We start from the raw sequence: 21,309 nt of genomic DNA, 5'->3' as shown, positions 1-21,309 counted from the left end.
TACCCCACAGCAGCACGCAAGGCATCGAGCCACCCGGGTGGTGACGGGGTGATGGCCACCCTGGGGCTGCTCCGGTGGCTTCAGCGGCTTCCTCAGGGTGAAGCAGGCAGGAGCAGGGACATCGTGCAGCTGTAGCTGGAGAAGAGCTCCGGGGCTGCAGCTCAACCCAGCAGCCCCAAGGCCAGTGGAGGCAGGAGCCTGCCATGCAGATCCCGTGCCTCCAGCCTCACAGCACTGGGAGGGGGGAGGGGGGAGAGAGAAGGGGGGGAGCAGAGCATTTGCTCTTACAAACTCAGCATTTTCCATGCACCTTGGTGTGTTTTATATTTTTGTCCTGCAATGAGGCCAAACAGGCCAGTGAAGACGCAGCCTTTGCCTTGCACCCAGCGAGACCGTGAGCTGTAGGGCAGGAACAACACAGTGCTTAATGGCACCCTCATGGGTTTTCTGCTCCAGCAACCCCAGCTACATCCCAACAGCCTGAGCCAGCTGGGGCAGAGGAGACGGCAGCCTTCTGGGGGCCCCTGCACTGCTCCTGGGGGTGAGCAAGGAAACTGAGGCAGGAGGGGCCTCTTCCCTTGGCGTTCCCTCCCTGCGGCCCTGAGCGCGACAGATGCACGTTGAGGGGCCCGGGTTCTCCCTGCCTGATAATGGGGCCTTTGTGCTGCTGCTGACTCAGGGCTTTTTGCCGGCCGCTGGCCACGGCAGGAGCCCCGTGACATATCGGTGGGGGGACAGTGAACGGCTGGGGACAGGCTCTACAGGCAGCCAGCCCTGCAGGAGCCAGCATCGCCCCAACGCCTGCCAGGGGATGGAGGCGGCTGCCCCGCGCTGAGTAGGACCGGGTGAGTGCCTGGGCTTTCCCCCTGGGGTGTTGGGCAAAACGTAGGCAAGAACCCTTCCCGGCAGCCTGGGGTGGGCAGCAGACCCAGCCCTTGCCCTGGGGGAATGCAGCAGAGAAAGGGGAGATGCTGAAGGGAGCGGGAGAGGCCATGGAGCTTCCCCGGGCAGAGCCCCTGCTCCAGCAGGACCAGCCCGAGTCCTTGGTGGCTTCATTCATTGCCAGCCAGGGCTCCCACCTGCCAGCGTGGCTCAGTTGTGAAACCTCTAGTGACAGCTCTGGCTTGGAAAGAGGGGGACGAGAGCTGGAGAGCAAAACCAGCAGCCGCTGTGCCCAGGGGCAAGGAATCCCATCCCTCAGGTCCAAGGACGTGCATGGGGACACCCAGGGACAGCTCTGCCCCCTCTGATGCCCTGCCATGGCTCCCACCCTGTCCCTTGCCAGCCTCGGTTTACCGAGAGCCCCACTCCACGCGGTGTCCTGCCCAGCACCTTTCCCCAAATCCTACCTGGGCAGGGGCAGTGCCACGAGCCCCCTGCCCGCAGCGGGGCCGCCCCTCTCTCTGCCGCAGGCACCATGGGCTCCCGGCACTTCCCTGCCCGGACTGTGCTCTTTGAGAAGGAGACCAGCGGCGTCACGTACCGCGTGCCGGCCCTGCTCTACCTGCCCTGCGTGGCCAAGCTGCTGGCCTTCGCTGAGGAGCGGCTGAGCGCCGATGACGCCCACGCCAACCTGCTGGTGCTGCGCCGCGGCACCGTCTACGGCGGCTATGTGGAGGTGGGAGCGGGGCCGACACCGCGGTGGGGGCTGGATCAGGCCCGGGGTGGGCTGGGGAGGGGTCTGACTGCTCTGCCCCGTCCCCGTGCAGTGGGAAGACATGCGGGTGCTCGAGACGGCGACGCTGCAGCACCACCGGTCGATGAACCCCTGCCCGCTCTACGACGAGTTCACGGGCACCCTCTTCCTCTTCTTCATCACGGTGCTGGGCAGGACACCTGAAGCCTTCCAGATTGTCACGGGCCAGAACGTCACCCGCCTGTGCTGCGTCACCAGTGCTGACCAGGGTCTGAGCTGGAGCAAGGCCACAGACCTGACGCAGCAGGTCATCGGCAGGGCCATCAAAGGTAGTGACACCAGCAGGCAGGGGCAAAAAAGCCGGCGAGTGTGGCACGGCCAGCAGCAGCCTCGGGCTGTGACCAGGCGAGGGTTCAAGGGCAGAGCTGGGGCGAGGGAGAAGAGGAGCCTGAGCGGAGCGGGGTGGAGATGGAGAAAGCAGCCTGGTGGTGGGGGAGCCGGGGGCTGCTCATCACACTCGTCCCCCTGTCCCCAGACTGGGCCACCTTTGCACTGGGCCCCGGGCATGGGATCCAGCTGCGCTCCGGCCGACTGCTGGTGCCTGCCTACAGCTACCACATTGACTGCAAGGAGTGCTTCGGGCAGCTCTGCAAGACCACCCCTCACTCCTTCGCCTTCTACAGCGACGACCACGGCCGGGGCTGGCGTTTTGGGGAGTTCATCCCCAACCTGCAGACAGGCGAGTGCCAGCTGGTCTCAGTGGATGAGGAGGATGGCTCCAATGTCCTCTACTGCAATGCCCGCAGCCCCCTGGGCTTCCGCGTCCAGGCACTGAGCACCGATGACGGGGCTGTCTTCCACGGGGGGCAGCTGGTCCAGCGGCTGGTCGAGCCCCCCCACGGGTGCCATGGCAGTGTCATCGGCTTCCCCGCACCTTTCGTGTACAGTCCCCAGCCCCCTGACGTCCCTGGACAAGGCTCGGCTCCGCGGCCGCTCCCCCGTTTTCGGGACCTGCTTGCCTTGAGGGCAGCAGGGGATAAGCTCCAAGTGGACCCCAAAGCCACCTCCGGCCCCGGCACCTTCTTCCAAGCACCAACGTGGGTGCTCTACTCCCACCCCACCAGCCCCATGTCGCGGGTCAACATGGGGGTTCACCTCAGCACCTTCCCCAGGGACGCAGAGAGCTGGACCGAACCCTGGGTCATCTACGAGGGCCCGAGCGCATACTCAGACCTGGCTTATATGGAGCTGCCCCACAGCCAGGCCCCTGTCTCTGGTGGCCCGGCCATCGCTTTTGCCTGCCTCTACGAGAACGGGAAGCGGTCCCCCTATGAGCAGATATCCTTCAGCATGTTCACACTGCACGACGTGCTCCAGAACATCCCCCTGGCAGCTGCAGTGCCCTGCAGGAAGCGGAGGCAAAGGAGCTGCTGCGTCTCCTAGAGCCGCCCGCCGCATCCCCTGGCATGGGCCGGCCGTGGGCACGTGGGGGCCGGCTGCCTTCCATGGCTGGGCTGGGTCTGGTGGCACACAGGGAGAGCCCAGCACGACCCTGCGGCAGGGCGAGCTCTGCTGATGTACACCAGGGTGGGATCTGGGGGCTCCTCCAGTCCCCTGGGCTGGACCGTGCTGAGGGCTGGTGCTCCTGTCCCAACACAGGGTTTTATCTCATTTGTATTGCTGTTTTTTAATTATAGAGGTGGTTGGGCTCAGAGGCTCATGCCATTAGTACCATGTTATCCCCGTCCTCAGCCTTTATCTCTCTGTCTCACTGCCCTTGCACCTCTCTTCCTCCACCCAGCATCCTTCCAAATAAAGGACGGGTCCCTAATGACGTTCTCCCTCCTGCTTCCAGCTTCACATCGGCGCAGAGTGGTGGAGGTGGCATTTCAGCAGCCCCTCCGTGCACCCTGCCAGCGAGCAAGCTTCACAGCCGGGTCCTTGGCACTGGAAAAAAACCTTCAATTCACCTGAAGAAAGCAGTTTATTGCTTTCCCAAGTCCACTCAATCAACCATCAATCTGTGAAACACAAATTGAGTGGCACTAGCAGCGGTGCCGCAGATCGGGGCTGCCCCGGGGGGGGCTGCTGGGGCACAATGCCATGGCCTCTCCTCTCGCAGGTGCACTTGCTTATGCACCTTCTCTTGCTCCTTTTTAATACTTACTTTCAACCCAATTTCTCTCCTCAAAATCTTAATCTCATTGTTTTTGTGTAATCTGGCTGACTGCTTTTTCAAGTTACCATGGTCATTGCTACTTTCCTCTCAACCTGACCAGTTCATGTGCAAATATGCTCCAAGCAGAGGTACTTTCTGTTCCTGCAGCCCCTGTGCTCTGCCCCTACATCAGGCAGGGATGAGGACGTGCTGAAGGTGGTGACGCTCACTGTGAGTGCAGCCAAGCCCCAGGGGCAATGGGGACGGGGCTCTGCACCGCTGGGCTGGTCAGGATGAGCAGCTGCTCCGTCGTCCCATTTCCAGTGAGGTTCCCAACGAGGTCCCTCCAGGAGCCCCCCATCCCTCCAGGGCCTGCTCCTATACCTCGACGTTCGGGATCCGCTTCTCCTCCTCTGTCCCTAGGCCAGTCTCCAGCCGCCAGCACCTGCAGTGAGCCCCGTGCACGCCAGCACAGCTCCAGCGCTCAGTCCAGGCGTGTGGGGCGGCCCTGCTTCCCCTCGCAGAAGCCACAGAGGCAGCCAGCACAGCCATTGAGGATCTGGATGGAGGCCAGCACCATCTCGGCAGCACTGACGAGCAGCAGGAGGGAGAAGAGGGCGACATTCCAAGCCACGATGCCCACCGGCTCCAGGCAGGTGTCCCAGGTGTCCGGCTTGTACAGGAAATAATCCGCTGGCACCAGTACCCTGTGCCATGTGGGGGGGGGGAGAGGATGAGCCACGAGCAGCCGCTGAAACACCGCCTTCATTTCACTGCCTGCATTATGAGGGCCCTATACCTGGTGTCAGACGCCTGGCTGCCGGTGTCCAAGAAAGGGTATCCCCAGGTGGGGCCACGGCCATGCTCGGAGGCGTTGTAGAGGCAGAGGGGGCCGTTGGTCAGGCCCACCCCAGACAGGATGAAGCAGGCGGCGGAGCCCAGGAGTGCCAGCTTGGAGAGGATGGCGGAGAGAAAGGCCTGCGGGGAGCACAGGGCTTGGGGCTGGGCAGAATTTGGGACCCCACACAAAGCCCTGTCCTCCAGGGAGGGGACACTGTGCAGTGTCCCACCATGGGCTCACAGGAGAGGTGGCACCATGCAATGTCCCACCGTGGGCCCTCAGGAGAGGTGGCACTCTGCGAACATCCCACCACGGGGTCACCGCGCAATGCCCCACCACATGCCCACGGGAGAGGGGACACCCCACCATGTCCAACCCTGCGCTGCTTGGGGGGGGCCTCAGCCCTGCCTTACATTGCGACGGGTGCCGCAGTCGGAGCAGCCGGCGCATCGCCACCCCACCGCTGTGATGTGGGTCGCCACTAGCAGCACCTGCAGGATGGAGAAGACGGCTTGGGGGGGGGGATGAATCAAGCGTGAGGGATGGAGGATGCCGTGCAAAACATGATACTCACGGTGATGCCTCCTCCCCAGATGCCCGGCATGACCTTGGCCTGTTTGGTGATGTGCCCGTCGACCAGGTACTTCCACGCCCCGACAGGGAAGAGCAGGAGGATGTTGGCTATCACAGAGAGTGTGCCCAGTGCCAGCAGGCAGGGGCCCACGATGCGGCTGCACCTCCCCACGCACATGGCCTGCCTGCACAGGGATGGGGAGGAGGAGGAGAAGGAGGAGAGGACAAGGCTGCCTTCAGCCCCACCTTGACCCCCAGCACTGCTGCCCCCCACCTCACAGGGATCTTCCAATGGAAATGCCATTTCCCTGCACTGCAGCCGTGGGATGTTTTACATGGGGCACAACCACACATGCAAGCTCCAGATAAGAGTGAAGACAGCAAAAAATAAAAAGAAAAGAAACAACCATCCCCATGCTCATCAGCCAACAGGATGCGTCTACGCAAAAACTTTTAAAAGAACAAACAGATCGCAGTGACAAGACCATGTGATTCATTACTTATTCAAATTAAATTCAATATTAATACCAATCTACTGCTGTCAAGAAATTTTCTTGGGGCTGAGCTATTTTATTGTAGAAGGAGATGCCCAATTTCAGACCTGCCAGTATTTTTCGCTAGGCAGAACTTCAGACTATGGCAGGTCCTGCATCAAGCTGTCCTCAAAACCCATGCAGCTCTCAGCCCTTCGAAGCAGTCCTTGGGCAAGACGCACAGCTTTATTTCTCCATTTTATCAAGCTATCAGTGCACCTAGGAAGCACCTGGCCAGCTCCAGGTGACACCTTGCTCTCAAAAGGAAAAAAAGGTCAAAACCTTGCTCTCGCTCTTCCACACCTCCACCACAGGTGCCGTTCCCCGGCTGCTTCGGGAGCACTGTGACAGCCTGCCCTGCAGCTGTCTCGGCTTTGGATCCCTGCACTGAGATCACCTTGGAGTTCATCTCAAAAGCAGGTTTGTTTGCCAGAATGTGACTTTTCAGGCACAGAGGTAGGGGGAAGATCTCCAGGTTTCTTCTACCATGTACACATGCATTCGTTTTTGTTTCAGGTCTCACTGTTTTTTATGCATTTCCCCCTTTTGTGGTGGCTTACAACCTATTTTGCATGAATTCCATCAGTCCGGTCACTTCTCATGCTGGTTAATTTATTTCAGGCTCGCACTGGCTTTACAGAAGCAGAACCACTGAGGTGCCGCATGGCTGTTTCCGTGGGAAGAGCTGCCCTGTGAGCAGCTCGGGCTGCGCGCCCAGCGCATGGCGGCCCCATGGGACCTGCACTTGCTGTCCCCCCAGCACTCCCCTTGAGCCAGAAGCAGGTTGGCATTAGCTATTTCCTTCTTCCTCGTGTGCTAAAGAGGAACACACACAAACACACACACACCAAGGGGAGAAGAAGGTAAAAGCAAAAGCACAGCAGATCCAGGCTCTGTTAGGATGTTTGCAAGAAAGACACCCTCCCTGCCAGCATGCCTCCATGGCCAACAGGAAAGGGATTCAAGGAAAGCACAGGGAACCTGTCCTCCTTTCCTCCTGGCTTACCTGGGAGCAACGCTGGGAGAAGTCAGCAGTGTGGAGCCCGCAGCATCCCCCTGGGAGGAGCTCTGTCCTGGGAGAATATACGGAGGCAGCACCCATGGGTGCTATTTATGATGTCCCAGCACAATCTGCACATCCTCTTCCTCCACCCTGAGGTCCACCCACTGCATCATGCACCATCCCTCTCCCACACAACCAGTGGCTCAAAAGGAAGAATGACTCTTCCTTGTGAATGAGGCAGCCCCTGCCAGCCTGCAGCTGATTTCCTTCCCTGAGAAAGCCAGCTCTCGGGGAGCGACGCCAGAAAGCAAATGAGCACGGAGAGCCAGGCAGAAGGAGCAGCACAACCCCCTTGGCATGGGGAGAACCACCAACCCAGCAGCCTGCAAGAAAATACAAGCAATCTGTGCTCTCTAACACCCTGCTCTGGTGGCCAAGGAGCTGATAAAAGTCCAGCGGGGAGAGGGAATCCTGTACGTGCTCTTCAGCTGGTGAAGAAACCTCACCAATGTTTCGCTCAGAGCAGGTGTGGTATGCTCTAAGGGCCATCTCAGACCATGTTGCAGGATTACGGTGGATGTGCAATACAATGGTGCCTCGCTGTTTGTGGGGACTCATTTTTATGTAAGATGGTGGTGACTGATCCTTTGTCACACTGATGTGGTGTGTCAGAGACAGCAGCAGATGTGGCTTTAGCTGACGAAGGGTTTCAGAGCAGAAGAGAGCTCCCAAGGCATTGGCTGGCCAGTGCAGTTACTGAAAAATGCCTTCCCTTGCTGGACGTGAAGGATGACAAGACACCTCCACCAGGGCCACGTTCAACCCGTAGAAACTGAAGCTGCAGCAAGATCTCGACACCAAAAACCTTCACTAAAAGCTGTAACGCTGCCACAGACAGCTGTGGTGAGATCAGTTTTGCCATGATGACACTAATATCCTGGACACACAGCACTTCCCATGTTCTTTCCAAAAACCTTGCTCTCCAGCCATGTCTCCAACTCAATGCCTCCCAAAGAGCAGGGGAAGGCTTTCAGTAGTAGGGTGTCACAGCCTGGCCCACACCTTCCACTCCTCAGAAACAGCACTGGGCATCAGCCAAGGGGATGCCCAGGCCCAGCTCACATGTTATAGAATCATAGAATATCCCAGGTTGGAAAGGACCCACAAGGATCGCTGAGTCCAACTCCTGGTCCCCAAAGGACCACCCAAAAAATCTGACTGTGTCCGATAGCGTTGTCCAAACACTTCTTGAACTCTGGCAGGCTTGGTGCCGTGACCACTTCCCTGGGGAGCCTGTTCTAACATCCAACCACCCTCTGGGTGCAGAACCTTTTCCTAACCCCCAGCCTGACCCTCCCCTGTCCCAGCTCCATGCCGTTCCCTCAGGTCCTGTCGCTGTCCCCAGAGAGCAGAGCTCAGCACCTGCCCCTCCGCTCCCCTCGTGAGGGAACTGCAGGCCGCCATGAGGCTTCCCCTCAGCCTGCTCTGCACTGGGCTGAGCAAACCGAGGGACCTCAGCTGCTCCTCATATGTCTTGCCCTCCAGACCCTTCACCATCTGTGTGGCCCTTCTCTGGACACTCTCTAATAGTTTTATATAGTTCTTATACTGTGGTGCCCAGAACCGCACGCAGTACTTGAGGTGAGGCTGCACCGGCACAGAGCAGAGCAGGACGATCCCTTCCCTTGACCAGCTAGCAGGGCTGTGCCCGAGGCACCTCAGGGTGTGGTTGGCCCTCCTGGCTGCTAGGACATGCTGCTGGCTCATGTTCAGTTTGCTGTTGACCGAAACCCCCAGATCCCTTTCTGCAGGACTGATCTCCAGCATCTTGTCTCCTGGTCTATACGTATAGCCAGGATCGCCCTTTCCCAGGTGCAGAATCCAGCACTTGCTCTTGTTAAACTTCATGTGGTTGGTGATTGCCCATCTCTCTAATTTGTCTAGATTTCTCTGCAAGGCCTCTCTACCTTTGACAGAATCGAAAGCTCCACCCAATTTAGTATCATCTGTGAATTTGCTCAAAAAACCTTCAAGTCCTACATCTAAATTGCTTATGACAACACTGAAGAGGACTGGCCCTAAAATGAAGCCCTGGGGAACCCCACTAGTGACAGGTCACCAGCCTAATGTAATCCCATTTACAAGAACCCTTTGGATACGAATTTCTGTCCTTCCCTCGATTTTCTTTCAATGCGAAATTACTGTTAGAAGTCCCCCACGGGCAGCAGCTCCCCCCAGACCCCCTGCTCCTGCGTGGGCTCCTCTCCACAGGCTGCAGCTTCGGCCCGGGGCCTGCTCCTGTGGGAGCTCTCCATGGGCCGCAGCCTCCTCCAGGCCACATCCACCTGCTCCACCGGGGGCTCCTCCGCGGGCTGCAGCGTGGAGATCTGCTCCGTGTGGGACCCATGGGCTGCAGGGGGACAGCCTGCTCCACCAGGGACCTCTCCACAGGTGAACTTCTGCTGCATGTCTGGAGCCCCTCTTCTTCCACCTTCTTCTCTGACCTTGGTGTTTGGAGGGTGGTTTTCTCTCTACAGTTTCTCATTTCTCTCTCCCAGCTGCAGTTGCTCAGCATTTTTTTTCCCTTTCTTAAATCTGTTCCCCTAGAGGCGCAACAAATTTCACTCACTGGCTTCACTTTGGCAGGTGGCATGTCCGCTGAGGAGCTGGCTGAAGCTGGCTCTGACCTGACTCGTGGCAGCTGCTGGGCTGACATGGCCCGTTTTGGTGTCAGGCCCCTGGCTGCGGAGGACAGCAGCACCTGAACCAGGAGGGACTGGTGCCAGACCAGAAGATGCTCTGGAGTGGGACTCTGCAAAAACAAATCTCCCTCTCTTCTGCAGCCCACTCGAAATGCAACCCTTCTGCTACCACAAGTCCACGGCCTCCACCAAAGGCTTCTTCCATCATGTTTCCCCTCGCTTCACCTGCTGAGCAAGAGCTTTGTATGTAGATGCTGGAAGGTTCAGGTTTGCCTCTTCTCATTTTCACATGCAGGATGGAAAACACTGTTATTTTAATGAAAGCTTCTAAATGAATATACTCACTTCTCAGCTGTTCCCATCTCCTGCCTGTTGCTTTCTTGCAGTTTTCCTCCAGGTGTTGAGCATACCCCATTACATATATATCACACATTTTGGTGACAGCATTTAGTTAGGAAGGTTATTTCTGGATATTTTAATTATTGCAAGTGACCAACATTTAGAAGTGCTATCTGAGCTGCTTGTGTTGGTAGTTAATGGGCAGTGGGGAAGATCACACTCGTGGGCCCTCAGAGCAGACCTGACCATGGCAGCTCCAAGACATGAAAAGGGACCGGGAGAACACAACTACTGTGTCCCAGAGCAGCAGGAAGGGAAGCCACAGTGCAAAAGCGGAGCAATTTTCTGGCAGAGGAGTTGCAGACAGCACAAGCAAAGAGGAGAATTGCTTGTGGGTTATATAGGCAGAAGGAAGAACCTTCTCAAAGCAGCATTTAGAGAAAGCTTACACTCCTTGTGGGGTCATCAGGGGGACTTGAGGCACATCAGCTGCTTGGGATGTGAACTTCCCTGTCTGCAACAGCCACAGGTCCTCCTCTAACACAGTAGACAAAATAGGAACCGGAGGGCAACCTGTAGCCACCTTACAGTATATAACCCAACTTGCTCTGCTTAGGGTAACGTGTTGGCCAACACATTTCAAAATGGCTTTTTCTGCTTTCAAATCAACTAGGACATGAATGCTGAGAATATAAAACCTGCCTTAATAGGGCAGAAATGGATAATGGAGTTCAAGCCTTGAGTTCCACATGGAAAAAATGAACAGACAATGCTGGGTTACATCAGCCAATTCCTTTTTTGTATGGAAAACTGTCTGCGAGGAGCAGATTATATGAATAACCAGATAGTTACTCTGAGAGGAAAATCAGTTTGCACCAGCATGTAAATCCCCGTTTTATTCTTAAATAAGAGGAATCGGTCTCTAAAAACAGTCAGCAGTAAAGAGCAGCCAGTCTCATGTAGGATAGCTGACAGCAGAGAATAATCCAGTTTCTCCTTTCTCTACTTTTTGCATAGACTGAGAGGAAGCATTTTTCACTCCACTGGAATAAAATGTGTTGCAACCTCATCTCGTGCCCTTTTCTACGTCATGGCAATCTGAGCTTCCTACGTTGCCACACACATGATCGGGTCAATCACGTCCCACAGAAAGCCCCATGCCATTGAGCATGAAACATCAGAGTGAATCTTTGCTCAGGGAAGGCTGACCTTCCCCTTACACCAGCTCAAGTCCATAACAATAATGAGAAAAAGCTAATTTTAGCCCTGCCTGGAACAGAATAGCCTCCTGAGCACCATGAGCAGCTGCGTGTCTCCCTTCCTAGCATGAGAACATAATTATGAAAATCAGCACAGCAATTACAGTCAAATAACTGACTGCCAAGTCACCCAACCACCGTGGTGACAAGCATGGTCCCATGCAAAGTGATTCTGGCTTGGCAAGATCGTCACACCAACTCCTTCTCTGACAGCAGACGCAGCTAAATAGGTGCTGACCAACTTTTAACCTAGTTGTTTCGTGGCACTTCAGCCTGTCACACTTAGGGCTGTCGCTCTCCAATCCATCATGTTTGGCAATGGGGCCTTCTGAACTTTGAGGTCTGTGAGCCTTTTGTAACAACAGCATCCACTCTCTTAATCATGCTCTTCTGGTCTTTGCTTCCCTAAACTCCTCTGGGGCTGTGGAAGTTGTATGGCAGGTTAGGTTTCAACAGCAGTTTGGCTTCGACAAGAATCAAAGAGGCCAAGATGAGTTTGAATTGACAAGATCACTGCTATGGAGACATTCTTTGCTGGAATCATTCTGGGCAAAGCCAAACTCCACCTCGGTTCTGCCCAGAGGATACTCAGCATGATTCAGTTGTCTCTTCCACTCCTTTTGGTAGCACACATAAATCTGTTTCCACCAGTAGATAAGACTTCTCTGAACCCAGGTGTGGGCACGTCCACTGCCACAGTAAGCCCATTTGACAAGACCTGCACTGTTTGTGGCAAGAACCCAACAGAAGAAATACCAACATAATGCTGCTGGGCAGTATGATGTTTGCTTTAACTTCCTTAGGAATGCCACAAATTTACCACACCAGGTAAATCAATGCAGTTGGAAGGCATCTGCTGAAAGGAAAAATAAATACATTAAAAAAAAAAAGGTATCTTATGAGTCTATCCTGCAGCTGCCTGGCTTTGATGAAAAGGTATTTCCGACTCAGTCAGAATGGAGAATATTTTCCTAAGCTGGATGAAGAGATCAGGTTGTTTTCCAGCTTTGAGAGGTGCACAAGCAAGTCTTTGTCACAGAAAGCGGAGCTGTCTTTCTTTAACATAGTGAGGAAAGGTGCATGTGCTGAAAACAACAAAGTCACTTCCCAGATAGCCCCGGAGAGCTGGCTAGCACAACAGCTTTCTCCTTTGGAGGTCAGTGCCTCCCAGCAGGGCCCTATCACAGATCTCAGAACCCCCCACAGAGAAAGGAGAAAGCCTTGGATTTGGACATGCCAAACCAAGCACATTTACTCTTTTCCAGCACACACTGGAAAGATTGTCATGGTGAACACTAGTTTAAGGCTTTAGGATGACTTGACACAGTTACACTATTCCATAACTTCTTGGAGAGCTGTTTAAAGAGGTTGAAACTGGGGCAGTGGCTGAAATTATTGCTTCAGTGGAGACCTAGCTACAGTCAGCAACATGGGGAAGATCCAAGATCAGTTTCTTTGGCCTTTTTTGCCCCACTGTGGCTGCTGAGTACTCATCCAGAAGAGACTCTGCTCATTGGCATTTTGTGTGAGGCTGCTACAAAACGTCTCAAGGAGCCCACAAGACAACTGGAGAAGCTAAGGGTTCCATCTTCACAGCATCTACACCACGAGGACATCGAAGGTTCAGAAGAGGAAGACATCTCTGTTCTTCCCTTGGGAAGGACAGAAAATAGGAGCAGCCCTGCCTCTATTCGTTTTTACAAGGGTATTTTCCTGTCAAGATATAAAAAAAAAGTATCTCTCACTTGAAATTTTTATTAGCTTTAGAACAGGCTGAAACTTCGTTGGTCTACGCAAGCAGCTTGCGGTAATCAACAGTTCCTCATCAGCAGGAATTGGACGCGTTCCACTGCAGTCACTTTGTTGTGTTTATTTTCAAACTCACTTTGCCAATGGGCTGCAAATTCAGGCAAGTCCCTTCCTTGCTGGTCAGGCAGAACTGGAGCTAGTACCGAAATAATAAATATTTGGACTTACTGTTTTCAACCAAGCTGCAGTCTCTGTGACTTCATTTGTAAAACACTTAGGGTCAGCAGAAGCAGCTACAAGCAGGATAGGGAAACTGTAAACTTTCCAGAGGTTCAACAGAAGCTACAGCACCTTGACCTACTCTGCCAGGTCACGGACCAGTAAGCAAAACAAAAGTACCCAGGCTGACAATTTTACTGAAAAGTCAGATACACACAAACAAGGAGCTCAGCTTCATTTTCCTTCCTTCTGCTCCATAAACTTAAGGCAAAAACCCCAAACTCTCTATATAATGAAGGGACAGACCATCCTTAGAAATCAAACAAACCAAAAAACTCAAGAGATGACAAAAGCTACTGAAAACAGTTCGTTTTATTTCCAGGATCAAATATTACAATAGGACATTTACATATATTTATAAAAAAATGCAGCAGTTGTGTATATAGATCAGAGGTTTCCTTGAGTTTGGTCCCTCCCAGCACAGTGAGCTGAAAACTTCCAAATTAATTCTCTCCCTCCTCCAGCGTGAAGTTGCATCATTGAAGGAAAAAATGACCGACAGGCAAAGCCCTGATTTTGAAACTGTAAGTTCACTCATTAAAGAACCTTGCTTAGAAAATCATCTGTCCTATAATCCAGTGTCTCTGATTAGACACCACGCCTCTGAGGTGAGTTTTACCCAGACTCAGATTTGTTTCATACAAAGCTGTTCTATAAAATAGCACCTCGTCCCCCTGCTCCATGTACTTTTACTATCTATATCCTTCTAAACCGTAAATTCTCAGCACCATTTAACAGGCAGTTACAAAATGACTCTTCTCTGTACTGCAGACACTCACAGTAATTAAAGACAGTGACCAAATCCCAAACTTCTGCAACTACTCGTAACATCCTGGTGTAAAACAGAAGATAAAACATCAGTGCCTCAGCTTGCCTCAGTCAAGTGCTGCATTCTCTGGTTAAAAACGTGTGTACATATATACATATGGCTATATTTATGGGGAGCAGACAGACACTAAGCACCTCACAGAATAAACGTCATCTCGCAGCACATCACAGAACGGTGTCCATTAACCTCGCAGGCTGGGAGCGGGCAGCAGGATGTCTGCAGCCACAGGCAACCTTTGCGGAGTGGCAAGCAACAGCTTGTGCAGACCTCAACGGCTGCCATCAAAATGCTTTTACATCAACTCCAAACATGACCGAGGGAATTTCCAACTACATAGATGGCCGATACAGGGCTCGGAATGTGAGTTCTGCCTTGCCTTTAAAAGAATAGCTATTCCATGTATAGGAAATAATTTCTGTTAATAATAAAAAGGATGAGGGAGAAGTGGGGCTGCGTTCAAATCTGTTGAAATAGCTGGACAAAGCATACCCAATCTCCATGAGAGGCTTTGCACTTCACCTAAATTTCAGCTACCCCCCTGCTCCTTAGTGTACAGGGCTGTTATTTATTATTAACTTGATTTAAAAGGGATTAAAAACAAGAATAAAGCTGTGGAATTTACTGAAAACTTATGAGAAAGAAAAACACAGTAATGACCTGCCACTTCAAGTCCCTGAAATGACATAGATTTGCCCGGATGTTCCCATATAGGTCTCTGTTGTCCACTTTTACGTGGTTTAGAAAAAGACACATTTTATGTGTTCTCTGTGGTGTTTGGTACCTGTCAAAACACAGCCAAAACAATGCCTCGCTGTCCCTTTCTGTCCCAAAAGATAGCTTTGAGTTTAGCCCTTGTTGCTCTCAAGTTCCTGCAACCCAACCCAATGCTCGAGCACTAAATGAGAACGAACTCAAAAAGCCAGGATTCTGCCTCCCAGCTCCCAAAGACAAGGAGCCTGTTCTCAAACCAGCCACAAGGAGCTGCCCGCACCTGCTGCGAACGATGCCTCGCACCCTCTGCAACAGGGCAGCTGTGTTCAAACAGCTCCTGCACAGAGACAGGGCTTTTTCTTCAAAGACCTAGAGAGGAAAGCCATCATTCTCAACATTAACTTTACCACTCAGTTACCAAGAACTCAATTATACTGAATACCAGAAATTTTCAATAGTCAGAAGGCGTGCCAAGCAGCAAAGCACACGTGGAAGTTTTCTAAAAGGTCTGTTGGAGACATCAGGCCCTTCAGCAGCGAGGTTTGTTCATTAAAACACTAAAACCAGCTGCCAGTTTCTGATGGTAGCACATATACAAGCCACAGCACCAGTGAAAGTGGAAGCTGGTGTGAGCTGGTGCAGAGCAGCGTGTACATTGGCAGGCAGTTCATTTGGTAGTCTTCAAAAAAACGCTGTGAAACCGGTGGGACACACAAACACGAGCTGCTTGCAGCAGCACACAAGGGACGTGCATTACGGCCAAGGCATTATTCTCCTGTAACAGCAACGTAGCAGATCTGGTGAGCTCTGGAAAGTATGCTGATGCATGATCAACATGGCCATTTAAGTCCGTGCATGAAAATTGGTACCTTTTGATACCTTTTTATAGACAACCGTGTTTTATGACGCTATTACACACACATGCACATTCTTTTAATATTGAGGTTGTCAACTTCTCTGATTTTATCAGAAAGGGTGACGTTATTCAGACCATAAATGTCAGAAATGTAAAATTGCAGACTCCAATTCAAAGCCTAATGAAAACAACGCCAGTACACCCAGCAGCTTTTGACACAGCTTTTAGCTGCCCCTTTTGCATCAGGAGGGAATGCAGAGAGGTGAAAACTGCTTGGGCAGCCTGACTGAGAGCAGGTATGGTTAGGAAGAGCCCAAATCTCCCCGGGCCTCCAAAGGAGCCAGCAGTAAATGTGCCAGCAGCACCTGGCAGAGAAAGCCAGCGCTCATTTTCCCTTCTGAATACCAGCTGACTGTGACTATGAACGATTAGCTGTTGTTAGACATTAAATATCAAACAAAAACAAGTCGGATGAAGAGCACGTGCAAAGATTTGTCTGCAAGCAGTGAGAAGCTGCAGCTTGAAGCATGCTAGTTCTGTTTAGCTCTCTAACCACAAAGCCTTCCACCGTTCAAACAAAACTCTGCTCCTCTGAAGTCACAGCAGCGCTTTCAACATCTGCAAATTGTGGCCAGGCAACACCCAGAAGAAGCCACAAACCACAGCCTTTGAAGGATGCTCTGCTTTGTCCTTCAAACTTCAACTTTTGCAATGGGAGATTTAAGGTGTTTTTTCTAACCTTGTCAAGAGCAATCTGAACTTCAGATTTAACATTTAGAAGCAACTGTGACCAAGGCTCTTTTTAAATCGAGCTCAGCTGGCTTACACTTTCGGTTGCAAGTGGTTGTATGCTTAACTTGGTTAATGTGTTCAGCCACATTCCTCGGGGCTGCAAAACACACTCCTCCCAACTCCAAAGGGCTTCGAATGAAAATCTGAAAAGGTTGTATCCTGGCTTCCAGCCACTGGAGCACAGCCAGCTGATGTGGTGCACTTTCACTGGAGGGCAGGAAGAAGGGGAAAAGGGAAGAGGAAAGAAGGGACAGAGGAGCCACATGCAGGGACACTTCTCCCTTCAAATTTTTTTCCTCTGCCTCCTGCTCACAGATCAAAGCAAAAGAAAACTGAAAGAAAATGCATCATGGCAGCGAAACAAGAAGAACAACAAACTAGCTTGTCTTTTCCTGGAACAGAACAAATTATCAGGAACTGCCAAAAATGAATTCTGATTCCATCTTTGAGATAGTGGAAAAATTCCATTTTCAGTGCAGATTTGCTTCCCCTCCTTCACCCCCGCATTCTTCTTTCCCTATTCAGTTGTAAAAGGATTGCTGTTTGCTAAATAAAAGTGCAAGAAATAGAAATAAAAAGTCAAGAAATAGAAAACTCAAGAAACACATATAGAAAAGAAATAAAAGACTCCCAGTCCCACTCCACCAGCAGGCAAAACCATTTACCGTGCTGGAGAGGCGCGTTTCTTGATGGCTTAAAAATGAGCTTGTCAGAGCCAAGTGCAACTTTCGCTTCCTTGTGTGAGAGGTGACTGAGCTGCTCTTGGCATAACAACGGCAATGGAAAACTAATGCAGGACTCCCCCTGTTGTGGTTTTGATAGCGAGACGTTACAGCTAAGCAGTACAGCTAGTTACAGCCACGCGGAGAAGAAAGGAAGGAGCTGTCAGCTCCACAGCTCTTAGCTGTCAGAAAGGGGGGTCAGAAAGGAAGGTTCGTAGTATGAGGCCGGACTGGTCTCGAGCAGCAGAGCTGAAGCTCATCCTCTTGCCTGCAACGTTCTCCCCTCTCCCCCTCTGCTGATACAGCTGGTAGTTACTTTTACGCTGAAATGCTGAAGTCCCAGCCTAGCCCCACGTACAACTGGGGAGGGGAAGGCAGAGAAAGAACCTACCAATTAAACAGACGTAGGGCTGAAAAGGCAAGGACAATTTCGTATGTTTAGCTTCACTACTAGCTGATGTGGAACAATGTTCTCAGAACAGATACAAACCCGAGCCTGCCCAAGATTAGCTGGACCTCCACCAGCAAACCCAGCCAACAACAACAACTCAAGAGAGACATCAGTGGAAGCACAACGGCTCCCTGCCTTCTGCAGGCAGGCATGGGCAGGAGAACAGGAAAAGTCAGCTCACTCCCATCCCCGCCTGCCTGAGCAGGAAGAGGACTGCGCTCGTGCCGGGTACTGCGTCCTGTTGGCAGCCCACCTTCATTTTTTTGCAGCTAACCACTGGAGAAGAGGTAACGAACTTGAAGGCAACAAAAATCAGAGCAAGTTATTTCAACTAGAGAGCTGAAGCTACCTAGGGAAGCATCAGACCTATGCAGAAAGGGTTTCCTTCTGTCCTGCTCTCTCGTATGTCCAAGTGCGAGCCATGAATTTGGGTATCGCAGAAGCACAAAGGATCCTTCAGTCTAGAAGCGCTGCTGCTTCAAAGGCCAAACAGCAACATCCCTGCTCTTCTGCTGGCCGTGCAATTCACTTTTTAATGCTGGGAAGTAACCTCTGTGAAATGATTCTTTATAAACCAACAATGACATCTGATGTCACATCACTCACTGATCAGGAAACTGCTATTGGATTTTGCTCTCATGGTACTGTATCTTGCAGCAGAATGCCAGTCTTCATGTAGAAGGGAAATCAATTTATACAATTGTATGATTTTGTATAAAGCCTCAATATGGGACATTCGTGAGTTAATATTACCACAGGGAATGCAAGATGTGTATGACTTCTTACATTTAAAAACTCCAAAGTATGTAGGCTAGCATGAAGTTAAAGGCAAAAACATCTTGAAAAGTTTCAGGCTATAAGAAATTTCTGACACTGAAGTCTTTCTTTGAACACATACAGTCATCTGACAGTTACAGAAACAGTTATGGCAGGTTACTTACCTTTTTCCTCACCGATGAAGAGGATGCTGAACTGGATTCTTAATGGTAAACAAACACATTCACCATCCATCTTGGCAGTGTTAATTGACTTTCGTCTCATTGTAATATATACTCTAACAACAACTGGCCAACACAGCTCAATGTCTAGGGGAGATGTTGGGAAAACAGGGCACTCAGTGTACGCACAGGTACGATATGCCTGCGGGACTTTTGATGCCAGCTGCCGTAACTGAAATTAAAACCTAAATAAAGGAGTAGCTTTCAATACTGTCTCCTGGATTTAGAGGTAAATGATGGCAGATTACCACAGAAGATTAACAAGAAGAATAAACAGCAGCCTGGAGTGCTCAAGCCACCAGGCTATGAAGTCTTTTATAAAGCATTAATTCCTTGCACAGTTTTGAAAGGCTGTGTATGTTTTGAATTACTCACAGGAACCCTACCTACGACTTACTGAGCCCAATTGCAGCCTGAGCTCTGAAACTGCTGCAAAAAAACACTCCTGGTGGGGGCTGGGGGAGCATACACAACGGAAAAAGAAAAAGCCAACTACTTGTCGAGTTTACCACGTGCTTTCTAAGGTCCAAGGTCTTTACAGTATCCTGCCACCTTACATCATCAGTTGTAAAATCCTGAGAGCAAGTAAAAAGGGGATGCTGGGGAGAGAACAAATGGAATTTCCCCCTGCTTGTATGGAGGAGTCAGTCAGCTCTGCTACAACAGTGGACACACAGCTTTCCCTCCAGGTCAAGAAGCTGATCCCATACAGGGTATCACTGTTTTCTCCTTGTACGCCTTTTTTTTTTTTTTGGTGTGTGCATGAGGGTATTTGTTTGTTTGCTTTTTAAAAAAAACAAAACTGTGTCCACTGGCAGCATTTAAAAGATGAAGAAAACACGCATGCAACCTAGAAGCCTTTAAACTAGACGGGGACAGAATACCTTACCACAGCTCACCTCAACTCCTTCCTAAAAATAAGTTTAAGCATAGTGCTAGATAAGTGAACCCTTAAGAAGGCTGTAAGGTTAATGGAGACCTTTCACACAGAGAATCAAAACAAAGAAAAGACCATACTGAAGATTACACTCTCTCCTTACAGAGAAATGACTCAGTGCCTTATCACACAGTATTTTCAAATATAAATTAAACAAAACAGATTTAAGAATAGCAGCGAGAAGGGTGTGTGTATTATGGCCACTCCGAGCCCCAGCATATCGGATACACAGATAATTCTTTTACTTTATTCCATGAAAACAAAGGAAAGATGTTCTTCCCAATGCTCTCTGCAGGGCCCAAGCTGAGAACAAAAATAAAACTCTGAACACTCTCATTTGGTCACAAGAGCAAGGAGAAGGGAAGAAGAGAGAGAGAAGGGCCAGCCAGCTGCCTGCCTGATTTCAGCACTGCAATCCTATGACCCTCAACTGCATATTCAATGAGTTGGTGTCCTAGGCAAAGAGGAGAGGGGAGGAAGGCTGGGAGAACTCAGGCCACGGTGCTAATTCCTTTCCTGCACAAAGACAGTCTCTTGAGGACACAGGCCTGCCTCCTGTAATGTGATCTCATAGTCCAGGTGGGAGAGTTTCCTTCGAGGGAAGTTGGTGAGAAGTTCAAAGCGTTCATTGGGGTATCCTTTTGACTGCACATGTTTCACAAGAGCCTAGGGAGAAAGAAAGGCAAAGAAGCATCATTTAATTACACACACCAAAAAAAAAAAAAATCACAAAAAAAGTATCGCAAAAGTATCCTGGTTTCCTTTAAAAAAAAGTTTGTAATCACTGAGAAAGAAAATTTTGAAATTTTGCATGTAATATAGAACTTAGCTACTTTATTATCTAATTTGACCCTCACATGGTGTGAGTAATCATAGAAGCTAATTACCAAGCAATCCCTTACCTAACTGATTCTTTAAACAGAAGGAATATATACACAGCAATACATTAATTCAAGCAATCTGAGTTCTACATCACACATTCAAGTCACAGTAAAGTAAGACTTGCAAAAAAAATCGAAGTGCCCCAAATCAGAAGCCCCCTCACTTGCTTATCCGACATTACCCTTATTGAACCTAAATGCCACCAAAGAAGTATTTTTGTCAGACAACATTGACAAAAATAAATGCAACTTTTTTTTTTTTTTTTTAACTAAAATATTGATTTTTTTCCTGCCTTCAAGAAGCATGTGTTTTTGGGGATTTTTTTTTTTTAAAGCACTTTTTAATTCATCAGCTTCTCTGCCTACAATAGCAATCGAGGCAGGATACAGAGGGCATTGGGATGATGGGGTACCAGCCTCACAACCCAACACTCAGATGCACCAGGAAGAGCTAAAGTCCATGCTACACGAGAGAGATTTCCCAAGTTCATTAGCAAACACAGCAGATGAGAGGATAAAGTAGGAACAGACAGGGACAAAGAAATGGAGATTGGCTAAGATACAACAGGGAGTACAGCAACAGAGCAAGACTGGCAGAATGAAAAGTCGTAGCTTTTTGAAGAGCTGGAAAAAAAGAAAATAAGTATGTAATAAACAGAAAGCATGAAGGAGTCCCAACAATCCTGTTCGCATAGTTCTGGTAGGTAACTTAAGCTAGTAAATTAAGTGCACGGAGGTAAGCTAACAGTGTTAAACTTCTACTAGGACTAATTATTCTGCCAACTTCCACTTGCTATTTAGCTGACCTGCTGGGACCTCAGCGAGCCAGCATACAGCAAAAAGTGGCTGCCATCAAGGGGCTGGCAGTTACTGTGGAAGCTCACACCCACAGGGCTCAGGAGATGGCTGGCTGCTGTTTGTTTTGGTGTTTGAGTTCTGTCAGGAAAGCCGGTGGTGATACCGTGCTGACACGACACAAGATGCAGCCTCCCACAACAGCCCGTGGCACTGCTCTATTATTTCAGGGGCACCAGGGCAGCTGGAGCACCCGAGGAGAGAT

At 50.7% G+C, this 21,309-nt stretch overlaps 3 protein-coding genes across 5 annotated transcripts in view; 1 reads left to right on the top strand and 2 right to left on the bottom strand.

Moving 5' to 3' along the window:
- Positions 1-1,417: 1,417 nt before the first annotated feature.
- On the top strand, positions 1,418-3,079 carry NEU4 (neuraminidase 4). The gene is made up of 4 exons (XM_050712597.1): positions 1,418-1,618; positions 1,710-1,965; positions 2,172-2,582; positions 2,667-3,079. The coding sequence occupies exons 1-4, from the start codon at positions 1,418-1,420 to the stop codon at positions 3,077-3,079; spliced, it is 1,281 nt and encodes a 426-aa protein (XP_050568554.1).
- Positions 3,080-4,278: 1,199 nt separating this feature from the next.
- TM4SF19 (transmembrane 4 L six family member 19) lies at positions 4,279-5,386 on the bottom strand. The gene is made up of 4 exons (XM_035544931.1): positions 5,210-5,386; positions 5,049-5,126; positions 4,606-4,772; positions 4,279-4,501 (listed from the first exon to the last, which is right to left on the bottom strand). The coding sequence occupies exons 1-4, from the start codon at positions 5,384-5,386 to the stop codon at positions 4,279-4,281; spliced, it is 645 nt and encodes a 214-aa protein (XP_035400824.1).
- A 7,981-nt stretch (positions 5,387-13,367) lies between these two features.
- Positions 13,368-21,309, bottom strand: part of UBXN7 (UBX domain protein 7) — a 30,967-nt gene continuing 23,025 nt past the window's right edge. For 2 of the 3 annotated variants that reach the window (XM_035544744.2, XM_050712562.1), the window contains one exon: positions 13,374-20,034. In XM_035544744.2, the coding sequence (XP_035400637.1) occupies positions 19,873-20,034 (162 nt within the window). In that variant the 3' untranslated portion in view covers positions 13,374-19,872. Of the gene's footprint in view, positions 20,035-21,309 lie in introns of all 3 variants that reach the window. The other variant, XM_035544743.2, reaches the window with a different exon arrangement.

The sequence above is a fragment of the Cygnus atratus genome, chromosome 9 (genome assembly GCF_013377495.2).
Source record: "Cygnus atratus isolate AKBS03 ecotype Queensland, Australia chromosome 9, CAtr_DNAZoo_HiC_assembly, whole genome shotgun sequence".
Taxonomy (NCBI): Eukaryota; Metazoa; Chordata; class Aves; order Anseriformes; family Anatidae; genus Cygnus; species Cygnus atratus.
The sequence above is the reverse complement of the archived record's forward strand: the minus strand, read 5'-3'. Positions and strand labels throughout refer to the sequence as shown.